The following is a 13,112-nucleotide window of genomic DNA, read 5'->3' on the forward strand; positions in this document are numbered from 1 at the left end:
CCCTATTTAAGCTCTGGAAATCTCTAAGTTACTTGTGTTTCAGTCGTATCACTTGCTCCAGACAGGTCAGGTGTATGTGCTGATTACTAGTGATGACGGCTGTGTGTGCAGATAGAACATGTGTTTGAATGCAAAACAAACTGTAAAAATGTATTTTATGTACAGTAGACATTAATAACATCCTGATATATGTATTTGTAAAAAAAAAATTAGTTTTATTAATAATTATATTAGTAACCGATGTTAATATCTTTAATCACTTACTGTGCTTTCTGCTGGCAGGATATATATACAGTACATGCATTATATATGCATTGTGCGTATCCCGCAGTGTGACTGCGTACAGCACGCGCCGCATAGACAGAGCGGTTATACCTGTATTCAGCAGTAACGCTTGTACTTGAATACGGGCGTAATTAAAATAAAAAGCAAATTGCACACGGTTTACGTTCCTTAATGAATCAGGCCCTTAATATGTAAAATATATAGTGTGAGATCGTCTTTTTGTTTCCTTTATTGTTGGTACTTTTATGATCACATTGCTGGATTTATAGATTCGGTGTCTTAGTGTAATTAATATATTGGGGAACAGGCTTGAGAGCGGGGTTGTAATTTAGTTTTTCCTTTATATGAGCATTTGACCAAATGTCTTTCATGAAGTTTCTCCAACACGTAGCGATGAAGCTCTCTGGTAACCGGTATACGTGGCTTCCTCCTCGCGGTTATACCGCCGGCGTTCTGTATGGAGAGATTGGGACAAGCTATTAATAACTGATCTCCGTTTCAGCATGAGAAGGGTTAATACAGGTTAATCAGAACATGTCCCCAATACAGGACTGATATTTTCATCCTGTTTGTGCCTCTGCTGCTGATTCTTCCATATCTGTGAAGCCAGTTCCTATTTAGCATGTCTGGCTCCAGGGGCCCATATTGTAGGGGCCACTAGATCTGCGTCAAACCCAGGATGCATCATACCGCAATAGTCCTGATTTTTACAGGACAATACTGATTTTGACTGCTGGAAAGGGACGGGAAAGTATCTTCAGTGGGAGTACCACTGTTTGGAAGTTCTGCTTTAGGGGCGGAGCTCACTTATCTGCCCAATGCCAAAAGCGGAAATGTCGTTAAGTCAACTGCACTGCTGTTCAGGACAATATGGCTGCCTCTTGCGTGTTCAGGAGACAGCTCATTAGATATATATGTATTATTATAATTATTATTATTATCGTCATACCCGCAACTCAGTCCTCCTCGCTGGAGCTGGAACTGTCCGGAATAGCTCCCAGTGCTGTTCTACAGCCAAGACGGCGACAGGGGTCTCCCGTCCTGCGCTGCAGGGGCTGGGATCTTCTGTATGGTTGGTGACGTCTGATCACAGAGATCTGTGGAAATAAATTCTAGCTTTTACCAGGACACCAATCCCCCCGATGTGTCATTTATATGGAGGGTCCGGACACTGAGAAATGTCCCTGCCGCCCTAGTATCTGTCTTGTAGAGATGTGGGATCATCAGTGTATTATACATAGATGTGCTGAGAATCCTCGTCCCAAGAGCTAACCCTGCACCTGGCCCCCCGTGTCTGACACCAGCCATCCCAGGTGCTTTCTGCCCAGTTACTGACAATGGAGGTTGTATTGTTATCCACCAGCCCCCAGTAACGTGTCACCCCAGGGCTCCCCAGTATTATTACACCCCAGACCTGACGTAACATGACACCCACCTCCTCACTGGAGCTGGAAGACGTCACCCTCCAGTGTCGGTTACACCCAGGTGGGATACAGAGGGGGTCATGAATCCTCCCCCGCTGCGGCTGCCATTGTCTTCCCACTGTCTGCGCTGTCTCTCCTCTTCCTGTCACGCCCGTCACGCCCTCCTGTCCGGCGACAAATTAATATCAGGTTATATATTGATTATTCATTTACAAATCCCGATCACTTGAGGCTGAGGCCAGTGATCACCCTGAAACTGACCACATGGTTCAGAGCTATGCTGGGGACAGAGGCCATATCCCCCCAGGGTGTGATCTACGTGGACTATGTATGTTCTACATGTGTTTGTGTCCTTCATCCAAAATGCTTGTGCTGGGGCGTGATGATGTTTTCTGCTAAGATGGACCCGCCTCTATTACGTCATAGCGCAGTGGTGGGCGGGGCCTCTATCACGCAAATAGCATCATCAGGATCTGCCCGGTGAGGCCGGGTGACACAAGTCGCGTCATTAAGGTCCAGTTCCTGAGGGAGGGGGACCTACTCCTCCCCAAAGTATGGTCTGACCCTACACTGCCGTGTGTGTGTGGGAGGGAATTAGATTGGAAGCTCCACGGTAGCAGGGACTGATGTGAATGAAGAAAGTTCTCTAGTTGTACAGAGCTTAGGAATAGGTTAGCGCTATGTAAACAGGTAATGCTGTCTGCCATAACATCAATTTTACACTAGATGGCACTGCAATATCAATAAATATAGAAAACTATTTACAAATATTGAAATATAAATGTTATTACAAACTAACAAAGGAAATGAACAAAGTGATTTATTGTTCAATAAAAATAGAAAACAAGAATTAAATAATTCTATATAACTGTTCTGTAGCCATTTCCTTCCACGTTCTTTTATCAGCACTCACAGCAATGTATGGAGCACAAGAGGGCAGAAGTTACATTGGGGGTGCTGCATTACTGGGGGGCAGAGGATTGCCCCTGCTGTGGGGGTGAGGGGGGATGGGCAGCGGGTAGCTGGGATCCAGGGCAACAATGTGATTATTATATTGGGGTAAACGGGGGCACTCCGTGTGTGCGGAGGGCTGCACGATACATGTGCTGCTATCGCATCACTGGAACAAGACTTTATTCTTTGAAGGTTTTTGCATATTTTAAGTTAATTTTTACCTTTTTTTTACCATTTCTTAATTTAATGTAACTAAAATCACAAATCTGGGGAAGCCGACTGGCACATGCCCAATACCACGAGAGCTGCCGGACGAGGCGGTAAGTTAACCGTTACTGGTCCTGGTCACTATCAAAGGGACAACCGAATATTGCTCAGCTATCCAGGGTATACTAGATGAATAAGCGGCAACAAAACAAATAATCATCTTCTTCATCGCAGGTTGATAAATAGCCCGAGGCGGTCGGTGTATTATTGTCTGTTATTGGGGGCCACAAACACGCTATGCTGTCACTCATCTGTAAAGACATTAATTAGACAGGATTCAGTGTAACTTTTCACCTAATTGGCTTGTGTCGGCTATTATTAGGGTATCACTCGTACAGTATGATGATGATATTATTATTCTATATAATACACAGATGGAAATATAAGGTTCTGCGCTGACCAGTAATAACGGGGTTCAGCCCAAGAACCCTAATACATAACTGGACCTTATAGGAGTTCCCTCCACTCCTTGATAAAGAGAACTACAATTGAAATGCGTTGGTAGCAGTGGGGGATCCAGGACCCAGTGAGACGCTCTCCCTGGTGATCTATAGGAGCGGAGAGAGGTGTCCGGCGTCCTGCGGTGAGACACTGCAGAGATTGGCTGCTTGATCCAGTGGGGTAAGCTCACACCCGCAGGGGAATCAGAAACTGTATATGGATTTGATTATTGTGTTTTTCCTTTTGCTATCCAGAAATATCTGCTAATAAAGGTTTATTTGTTTTATGTTTATATTAAGGTGTCGTTCCATTACACACAAGTATTAATCATTGGAAGCACTGCAATCAATTGCTCTGGATTGACTCTTATATGGATACATTATGAGGAAGGTTTTTTACTAGAAATATTTTAATTTATCCAGTAATATTAATGGATTGCATTAATACAATCAAAGTTATAAGTCTGAACAGAAGGCTCCTGTGACACTATCAAGTTATCTTTGGGAAAGTTGAAAATCTAATCTGCACAACGATGTGTTTGATCTTTGACATGTTCCAACAGTTCCAATATTCTTACAGCAGGAGAGAGAATGACCACGTCCTAAAGATGGTTTTGGATACAGATTATGGATTTGTTGATGTTTCATCTTATTTATGAGATTTTGATTCCTTAACACCCTCTTTTCTTGTAATGTATAATACACCCAGCGGAGACCAGAGACCACTACACCGACCATGCCCAGCGTCCCAGATGTCATGTGGTGACATCAAAACAGCCTCACCCTCACTACACAAACATACATGACCGGATTACATAAACATACATGACCATATAACTCATCCTATGAAAACCACAAGACCAACATCCTTCCACGGCCTCAGAGAGGAGAAAATTCCCACCGGTCCTGGGGGTCCGAACTGGACGAGTCTTCACAGCAGCCGGAGCCAAGGTCCGAACATTGCTCTATAACCTCTCTGCAGCACATTACTCTGTAACCTCTCTGCAGCACATTGCTCTATAACACATCTGCAGCACATTACTCTGTAACCTCTCTGCAGCACATTGCTCTATAACACATCTGCAGCACATTACTCTGTAACCTCTCTGCAGCACATTGCTCTATAACACATCTGCAGCACATTACTCTGTAACCTCTCTGCAGCACATTGCTCTATAACACATCTGCAGCACATTACTCTGTAACCTCTCTGCAGAACGTTATACTCTAAGCTCTCTGCAGAACATTACCTCTTCACTGTAGAATATATCTGGGTGATTATTTCTATGTCGTTATATGATGTATTATGTCTCACCCGGGTCTCTGGGGTTACTCCTAGCCTGGGAGTCACGCTCTTGTGGCAACAGCCCAGACAACGGTCGTTGATGGCATTTGGTTCGGTTCCCAACGCTCCGATACCTTCTGTCCTGGAAACAATCTGCCCAACACTATTTGAGAGTTCCAGACTGATGGATGTTTTAACCTGGGGACAAAAATGATCTGTTATTCATCAAACCCAATTGTAAAGCGCTACGGAATATGTTGGCGCTATATAAATAAATGATGATGATGATGATATATTACTACATCTGTGACACCAAGAGTGTTCTATACCGCCCTCTGGTGGCCACATGGGGTCACAGGGCTGGTCCTAGCCGGGTTTTTTCCCAAATAGAAGTGAGTATTACACCATTTTTCTTCACTATCTGAATCCATATAAAAAATATTGCAATTTAATTTCCCCCCATATAATGGCTGATCTGCTCTCCCCCCCCCCGTTCATGATAACCCCTCTTCCCCAAAGTGACTCTCCCTTAGTTCAAAACAGCCCCACTGCACCCACCTGCATTTCTGTACATACCTTTGCTGTTGTGGCTCTGCAGCCTCAGCATTGCACTGAGAAGACTTAGCCCTCTCCACAGCCTTCGTTCTACATTCAGAAGTCTAAGCCCTCTCCACAGCCTCCGCTCTACATTCAGAAGACTAAGCCTTCCCCACAGCCTGCTCTGCATTCAGAAGACTTAGCCCTCCCCACAGCCTCCGCTGTGCATTCAGAAGACTAAGCCATCTCCACAGCCTCCGCTGTGCATTCAGAAGACTAAGCCCACTCAACAGCCTGCTCTGCATTCAGAAGACTAAGCCCTCCCCACAGCCTGCTCTGCATTCAGAAGACTAAGCCCTCTCCACAGCCTGCTCTGCATTCAGAAGACTAAGCCCTCTCCACAGCCTGCTCTACATTCAGAAGACTAAGCCCTCTCCACAGTCTGCTCTACATTCAGAATACTAAGCCATCTCCACAACCTCCATTCTACATTCAGAAGACTAAACCCTCTCCACAGCCTCCGTTCTACATACAGAACACTTAGCCCTCTACACAGCCTTCGCTCTGCATTCAGAAGACTAAGCCCTCTCCACAGCCTGTTCTGCATTCAGAAGACTAAGCCCTCTCCACTGCCTCTGTTCTACATTCAGAAGACTAAGCCCTCTCCACAGCCTGTTCTACATTCAGAAGACTAAGCCATCTCCACAGCCTCCGTTCTACATTCAGAAGACTAAGCCCTCTCCATAGCCTGTTCTACATTCAGAAGACTAAGCCCTCCCCACAGCCTGCTCTACATTCAGAAGACTAAGCCCTCCCCACAGCCTGCTCTACATTCAGAAGACTAAGCTCTCTCCACAGCCTCCGCTCTGCATTTAGAAGACTAAGCCATCTCCACAGCCTCCGTTCTACATTCAGAAGACTAAGCCCTCTCCACAGCCTGTTCTACATTCAGAAGACTAAGCCCTCCCCACAGCCTGATCTACATTCAGAAGACTAAGCCCTCCCCACAGCCTGATCTACATTCAGAAGACTAAGCCCTCTCCACAGTCTGCTCTGCATTCAGAAGACTAAGCCCTCTCCACAGCCTCCGCTCTGCATTCAGAAGACTTAGCCCTCTCCACAGATTCTTCAGTGCCGCATGTATCCGACAGTGACTCACAGTGCAGCTGATACATTCGGATTCACTGCCAGACTGTTTATCAGGAATGAGCCTCCATCCTGCCTACTCCACAGTGTTTCCTGAGTACTGGAGCAACACAGGATGGACTCCCATTACCCAGGACCAAAATGTCAGATTAGTATCTGTTGGCCGTCTAACTGTAGCTGGTGGGTGACCTGTGACCCAACATGAGATTTGAGTCACAGCCAAGGGGCAATAACTTCTTACTGGATTGCGGCCTGTTAGTGCGGTTGGAGGACCACGGCACACAGAAGCCAATGTTCATCTTGTCATCATACCTGATAATCAGGGCCACAGATGAGTGGATATTACAACCCTCATCACACTGTAACCCTGTTACTCGGCTCTCTCTGTCCCCACGTGATAGTTTTATGATGACTATAAAGTTTGCCCCCCCTTATTGCCCCCCATGCAAGTTACTTACAGTGACTGATGCGCTTGCTCCACAGCAGCCGAGGCAGCGATACTCCATCCCGGTCTCTGGGTCTACCGGTGGGGGGGAAACCTCTGCCACCTCCCCAGCAATCTGCACAATACACAGGAATTATGTTATACTGGAGCTGTACTGTGTCTATATGTATCTATAAAAGTCTTATACATACAGGGTGAGAGTCACATTCAGGTTTGTTTGTGTAACTATCAGGAAGGATGAAGAGCTAACAGTCTCCCTGAGCGCTGGCCTGGATATAGGAAAGGACATTGTGTCATCCAGAGGGCATCTGGCAGGACAGTGTACTCTCCAGGGGGTATTCCCCAAAATCTGGTAGAGTAGTCCAATATGTCCAATCATGAGCTGTCTGGGAGCCTAACTACCCACAATGCAGCTGCAGAGGGTCCTGAGTTTGTCACCATTTATTTAAGACTCCTCCACCCAATACATCTTTATATTCTCTAACGATAATTGCAAATAGCACCAGAGCTAAATAATATTGTTGTCAATGTCAGACCATCAAACAGCGAAATAGCCACATTTAGATGAGAATGGCCAGAACAGAGGGAGAGGGGGTTATTCACACTGGCGGGGGCGGAAACAGTACTTGGAGGTGGTACAGTTCTTTCCTCTGAATTCTCTATATTTCACTGAATGTCAGTAAATTTACAGACGGTTGGTAGTCGTTTCCCCCCCTCCCCTCATCCCAACCAATGTCCCAGTGACATGTGACTGCTCTTCCCAGAATTCCCTGCCCTTGGTGCCAGCATTCTGTCCCAGTGCATATCTATCTTCTACCACTAGGTGGAGCTCTCTGACAGATCCAGGGAGACAATATAATTCATTTACCAGGAATGCCAGAGATCTGTGGCCGGGGTTATAGGACCAGATACTTTTCTTTCGCCCACGCTGGGCCATGCGCAGTGGATAGTTGTGGTTTCCTCGTCTCTTAATAGATTCAATCCGTACGGAGCTCTTCAGCTGCGATACAAGGACAAATATACAATATTATATATAGTATAATCACCGGTCATTAGTTTAATTTGTGTAATATAAGGAGTAATGTAATCCCCACTGTAATTATTACGACCATTAGAACTCAGCTTCCAGCCTAGTGCTTTCATACGGTGACTTGTAATATCCATACTATCTACAGTAGGAAGTACATTATCCCATATATGTATGATAGTGGCACCGGCTCTTATTTGTCAGTTAGGACAATCTCTAGCGCTCAGCAGTGGAATTGGCCTCACTCAAATGCTATGTACCAATGGCAACGTTGGTTAACAGACTGTAGTGCCCTCCTCTTCCCTGCAGGGGTCACTGTTTCTATAGGCCGCTGTAGGACCCATGGTCACTGTAAACTGCAACAGTGTTTTGTAACAATAATGATTACAATAATAATAACAATAGAAATAGTGGTGCAGGGCTAGTAGTTGATACAGGGTGGATTGTGGCTGCGACAGGCTGGCTAGTGGTTGGAATAGGGGTAGCTAGTGGCTGACACAGGGTGACTAGTGGCTGCTGCTGGGGCGCTAGTGGTTGTATGTGGTAGATAGTTGCTGGCACATAATCGCTAGTGGCTGGCATATATTGCTAGTGGCTGGCACGGGGTGGCTAGTGGCTGAGGCAGGTTGGCTAGTGGCTGGCACAGTGTGACTAGTAGCTGATGAAGTGTGGCTAGTGTTTGATGCAGGGTGGGTAGTGAATGAAGCAGGGTGCCTAGTGGCTGGTACGGAGTGGCTAGTGACTGATGCAGGGTGCCTAGTGGCTGAAACAGTTTGTCTAGTAGCTGGCACAGGGTGACTAGTGGTTAATAAGGAGTGGCTAGCGGCTGGTTATACATGGTGACATCATCAAGAACTTGTTGAATTTGTTATCTGGATTTCTTGCCACAATTGCTTATGTATTTTATTATTTTATGTATGTAATAAATACAGAAGATATTTTGCAGCAGATTCCCACATTATAATATATCTGGTCATGAATGTGTCAGTTCTACATGTATGTAATCTGTATATACTGTCCCTATATCAGATATCGCTCTTACCCCCGCTGTCCTGATCCTTTATTGTAAGACCCACAATGCACTGCACTGTATCTAATATTTTCCCATAATTGTTTGAACTAATGTGAGATGCCCCAGACACCCCCCATGACTTGGATCAGAAAGTGTTATAATACTCTGTAACTTATACATTTATACATCGGGCAAAACCTGTTGGGTGGGATTTGTTTCTAACAAGCTGCACCCACCACAGTCATTATAGCGCCAGGAATTTGTCTGTCTTATAAACGCCTGTTTTTCTCTGAAATGTTCTAATCTTAGAATAAAGCAGTTTATGTAGCAATGCTTAAAAAATGAATTAATTATTAACATAAATAATGTTCTCATTTTTAATTTAAATGTCTTTTTGTTTTTAATTAGTGAAACTGAAGGACGACATCTGGGCTTAATTGTAATCTGTCTCCCCCATCTGTAGTTACAGACACAATATGACGGTTATAATATTGCAGTTACATTGCGTTTCCTTCTATTATAGGACGTACATAGATTTCTCTATAATATTCCACCCACCTGGCTGGGACTTTCTGCCTCCACAGGGACACTCAGGGCAACCAGGGCCAGAAACACTGGGTATCTCATGCTGCCACCTGTCTGGGCCTCTCCGTATAAAGCGGGTTACTCCACGTCCTTGGGTACCTGAGGGGACAACACAGATGATACAACGTGTGATTGTGTCACAGAACCTCTAACGTTCCAGCAAATCTGAATATTGAGGCATCCTCCGGGATCGCAGACATTGTGCGTGGTACACCGCTACCACTATGGGACCAGAATCACTGTATGCGGAAGTGGAACAATGACCAATGTGCAGCCCCCATTGGTCTGTTGTTATCACAACTCATTCAGGACAATCAGCAGAATTATAGGAGAAACATTGAAAAGTTTAAACTAATGACGTTCGAAAAGCGGTATTAGGAAGGACTCGTAGGTTAGATACACTGTCCAGCAGAGTGTATCCAATGGTATTTGAATCTGCAGATCAAAAAGATATTTGCACCCAAAGTTTTCAAAAGCGTTGACGTCAGCGGATAACATGGCGATGGAGTCTTCTGTGATTACATGTTTGTCCCATGACGAGAGAATGCTCTACAATTCCTTCAGATACAGGCAGTGTTGGATACACTCTGCTAGACTGTGTATCTACCCTATGACCCAGGTTAGGCAGGAACATGGGTTTTTTACATCTGATTCTGGGGAAATAATGTCCATGAAGGTAACATCCAGCAATGATAACGATGAGAGGATGTCAGTGTGAGTTACATGAGGCTATGTGACATTGTGTAGTGTGTGATACATTGTGTACATTATTCTCATCCAGCAGAGGATTAACATTAGTTTACTAGGATCACGACATGGGAGAACCTCCGTTACCTCCAATGATGTCTCTGGACAATAAACAGATGTTTCTATTTAACCAGCGACACATGGGAGAATGTCCCAGAAGTCTCCTGAACACTTGATGAACGGGAAACAAGAGGTTAATAGTCCAAATAAATATATATTATTCCTCATCTCTCCCGATCCCCCTCACTTCACAGAATGAACCATATGCCGGATGTGTGGTCACAAATCAGATCCAGATTTCAGCCCCTCCCGGACGTTTCCAGATATTCTCTATATTTATATAAATATTGTGTTTCAGAAATTCCCTTCAAACCTCAGCATCATTTCCTAACTCCTCCTGGGGCTCAGGTTGTTTCCAGCCTGATGTCCAAAGCCCAAATTCTACCCAGTGTACCCCTACACACATTATATATTATAATTATATAATTATTATATATAATAATAGTATATAATAAACCCAGTACATAATAATAACTCCAGTATTTAATAATAGACAGCATACAATAACCCTAGTATATAATAATACACAGTATAAAAGAACCCCAGTACACAATAATTCCAATATACAATAACCTGAGTATATAATAGCCCCAGTATATAATAACCCCAGTGTAATGACCCCGGTATAATAACCCCAGTATATAATAGTCCTACATTATAATAACCGCAGTATATAATGCCCCAGTATATAAGAACTCCAGTATATAATAACCCCAGTACATAATAACTCCAGTATTTAATACTATACAGTATACAATAACCCCAGTATATAATAATTCCAATATACAATAACCTGAGTATATAATAATCCCAGTATATAATAATATACAGTATATAAAACCCCCAGTATATAATAATATATAGTTTATAATAGCCCGAGGATATTGGAACCCCATTTTACGATAACCCTAGTATACAGTAACCCCAGTATATAATGACCCCAGTATATAATAACCACAGTATATAATAACCCCAGTGTAGTAACCCCAGTATAATAACCCCAGTATATAATGCCCCAGTATATAAGAACTCCAGTATATAATAACCCCAAAATACAATAACCCCAGTATATAATAGCTCCAGTATATTATAACCCAAGTATGCAATAACTTCAGTATATAATAGCCCCAGTATATAATAACCCCAGTACATAATAACCCCAGTGTAATAACCCCAGTGTAATAACCCCAGTATAATAGCCCCAGTACATAATGCCCCAGTATATAAGAACTCCAGTATATAATAACCCCAATATAGAATAACCTAGTATATAATAACTACAGTATATTATAACCCCAGTATATATTAACCCCAGTATAGAATAACCCCAGTATATAATACATCCATTATATTATAACCCAAGTATATAATAGCCCCAGAATAAAATAACCCCAGTATATTATAACTCCAGTATACAATAATCTCAGTATATAATAGCCCCAGTATATAATAGCCCCAATATAATAACCCCAGTATATAACAATATACGGTATACAAGAACCTTGAGTTATATAAATAATTTGAACTGGGGAATTTCACGTCACTGACTCCAGTCTCCTCATATAACTTTGTAACTCTCCAGCTTTTGTGGGACTAAAAGTTGCAGCATAATTGCAAGCTGGAGTCGTGCTGGCAGGGTTACTGGGACTTGTAGTTCCCCAAAAGCTTGAGAACCGCAGAGTAATTAGCTGTTACTGACTGTCGGTGATAAAACACACAAGACAGAATGTAAGGGGTTAATTAGAACAGTGACTCCTAAATCTTTGTATCTGACCTCACCCAGCAGAAATACGGGATGTTTGTTACTTCTATAATGATGACTTGTTGGATACAGACCGGGAATGTATCTATGTGTTTGGTTAGTAATGGGCAGGAATTTGCTGAGTGTTATTCTGTAGAAATACTCTGGGATGCTGAGCTCTATATAACACACTCTGTTAGATCCAGGACACAACCTCCCTCATTCCTCTATGGTGATACAAGATGAGGGTCTTATAACTGGGGCTGAAGCCCATACTTCACTAAAGGTCTCAGATAAGGTAAAACAGTTATAAGAACCAATTACTCCTTATCCAGGTTAAAATATGGGAAAAATAAAAATTGGAAGTTCAAGATTTTGGAAGGAAAATAGAGGACATGCGGGATACAGGGATCTATGAGATGTACAAAGTGCTGAATACATTGTACCCCAGAGACACAATCATACACTCACCTGTACGCTGTTCAGGGTGACCCAGTACAGGACAGTCACAGTCTCTCTGTAAAGCATTAATATGACAAGTTATATAGGACCCTCCTGTACCCGGAATAGGACAGAACACATCATTATATGCAGTGAGTACAGAGGCTTCCTGTGTTAGAGGACCCAAGGTGGGGGCAGATACATAAAGTAACACCCCGGTCCTCTCGCTCATACTGATCTGGGTTGTGATATAGGCAAATTAAGAGTATTGATAAATAACATTTTAGTGTATTATTTCCCTGACCCATTCCTTAGTCCCAATCCCAGCACTTCCCAAATGTTGGGGTGTTGCTCAGGATCTGTGTAGAAATTCGGATGGTTAGTGGGAAATGTGGTTCAGGGGTTAAAGTACAAACCTCAGTCTAAGACACGATGCTCGCTCTCCTCTCTCCTGGAGCTGACTGAAGGGGTCTCTGAGAATCCGTAGAGTTTATATGAGACGTGACTCATCCTGACTCACAATTCTGTGGACCACACAAAGATCTGAGCCGGGGCCAGATATTCCCTGGATCCTAACTTCAGCTGGACACAAAGATCTGACCCCGGCTCATTGACGATACCTACAGCAGCATAGTTTGAGCAGTTATACTGCTTTTTAACTCTATTCCTATTTCTGGTTTTCATTCTACATGCACTTTTTAATATTTCGCTCATTA

General features: G+C 43.4%; 1 protein-coding gene across 2 annotated transcripts; it reads right to left on the reverse strand.

Annotated features, from left to right (window-relative positions):
• Nucleotides 1-190: 190 nt before the first annotated feature.
• LOC142159420 (uncharacterized) lies at nucleotides 191-12,882 on the reverse strand. 2 transcript variants are annotated; one of them, XM_075214300.1, is made up of 9 exons: nucleotides 12,813-12,881; nucleotides 12,427-12,472; nucleotides 9,381-9,506; nucleotides 7,652-7,783; nucleotides 6,797-6,898; nucleotides 4,686-4,853; nucleotides 1,721-1,873; nucleotides 1,235-1,382; nucleotides 191-738 (listed from the first exon to the last, which is right to left on the reverse strand). In XM_075214300.1, exons 3-8 carry the CDS (start codon nucleotides 9,447-9,449, stop codon nucleotides 1,242-1,244), a joined length of 765 nt encoding a protein of 254 aa, XP_075070401.1. In that variant the 5' UTR covers nucleotides 9,450-9,506; nucleotides 12,427-12,472; nucleotides 12,813-12,881; the 3' UTR covers nucleotides 191-738; nucleotides 1,235-1,241. The 2 variants fall into 2 exon arrangements, with proteins under 2 accessions (XP_075070401.1, XP_075070403.1); XM_075214302.1 differs by lacking the exons at nucleotides 191-738; nucleotides 1,235-1,382; nucleotides 1,721-1,873 and adding an exon at nucleotides 3,022-3,181 and having other exon boundaries at nucleotides 12,813-12,882.
• Between the last annotated feature and the right edge of the window lie 230 nt (nucleotides 12,883-13,112).

The sequence above is a fragment of the Mixophyes fleayi genome, chromosome 5 (assembly GCF_038048845.1).
Source record: "Mixophyes fleayi isolate aMixFle1 chromosome 5, aMixFle1.hap1, whole genome shotgun sequence".
In the NCBI taxonomy this organism is placed as follows: Eukaryota; Metazoa; Chordata; class Amphibia; order Anura; family Limnodynastidae; genus Mixophyes; species Mixophyes fleayi.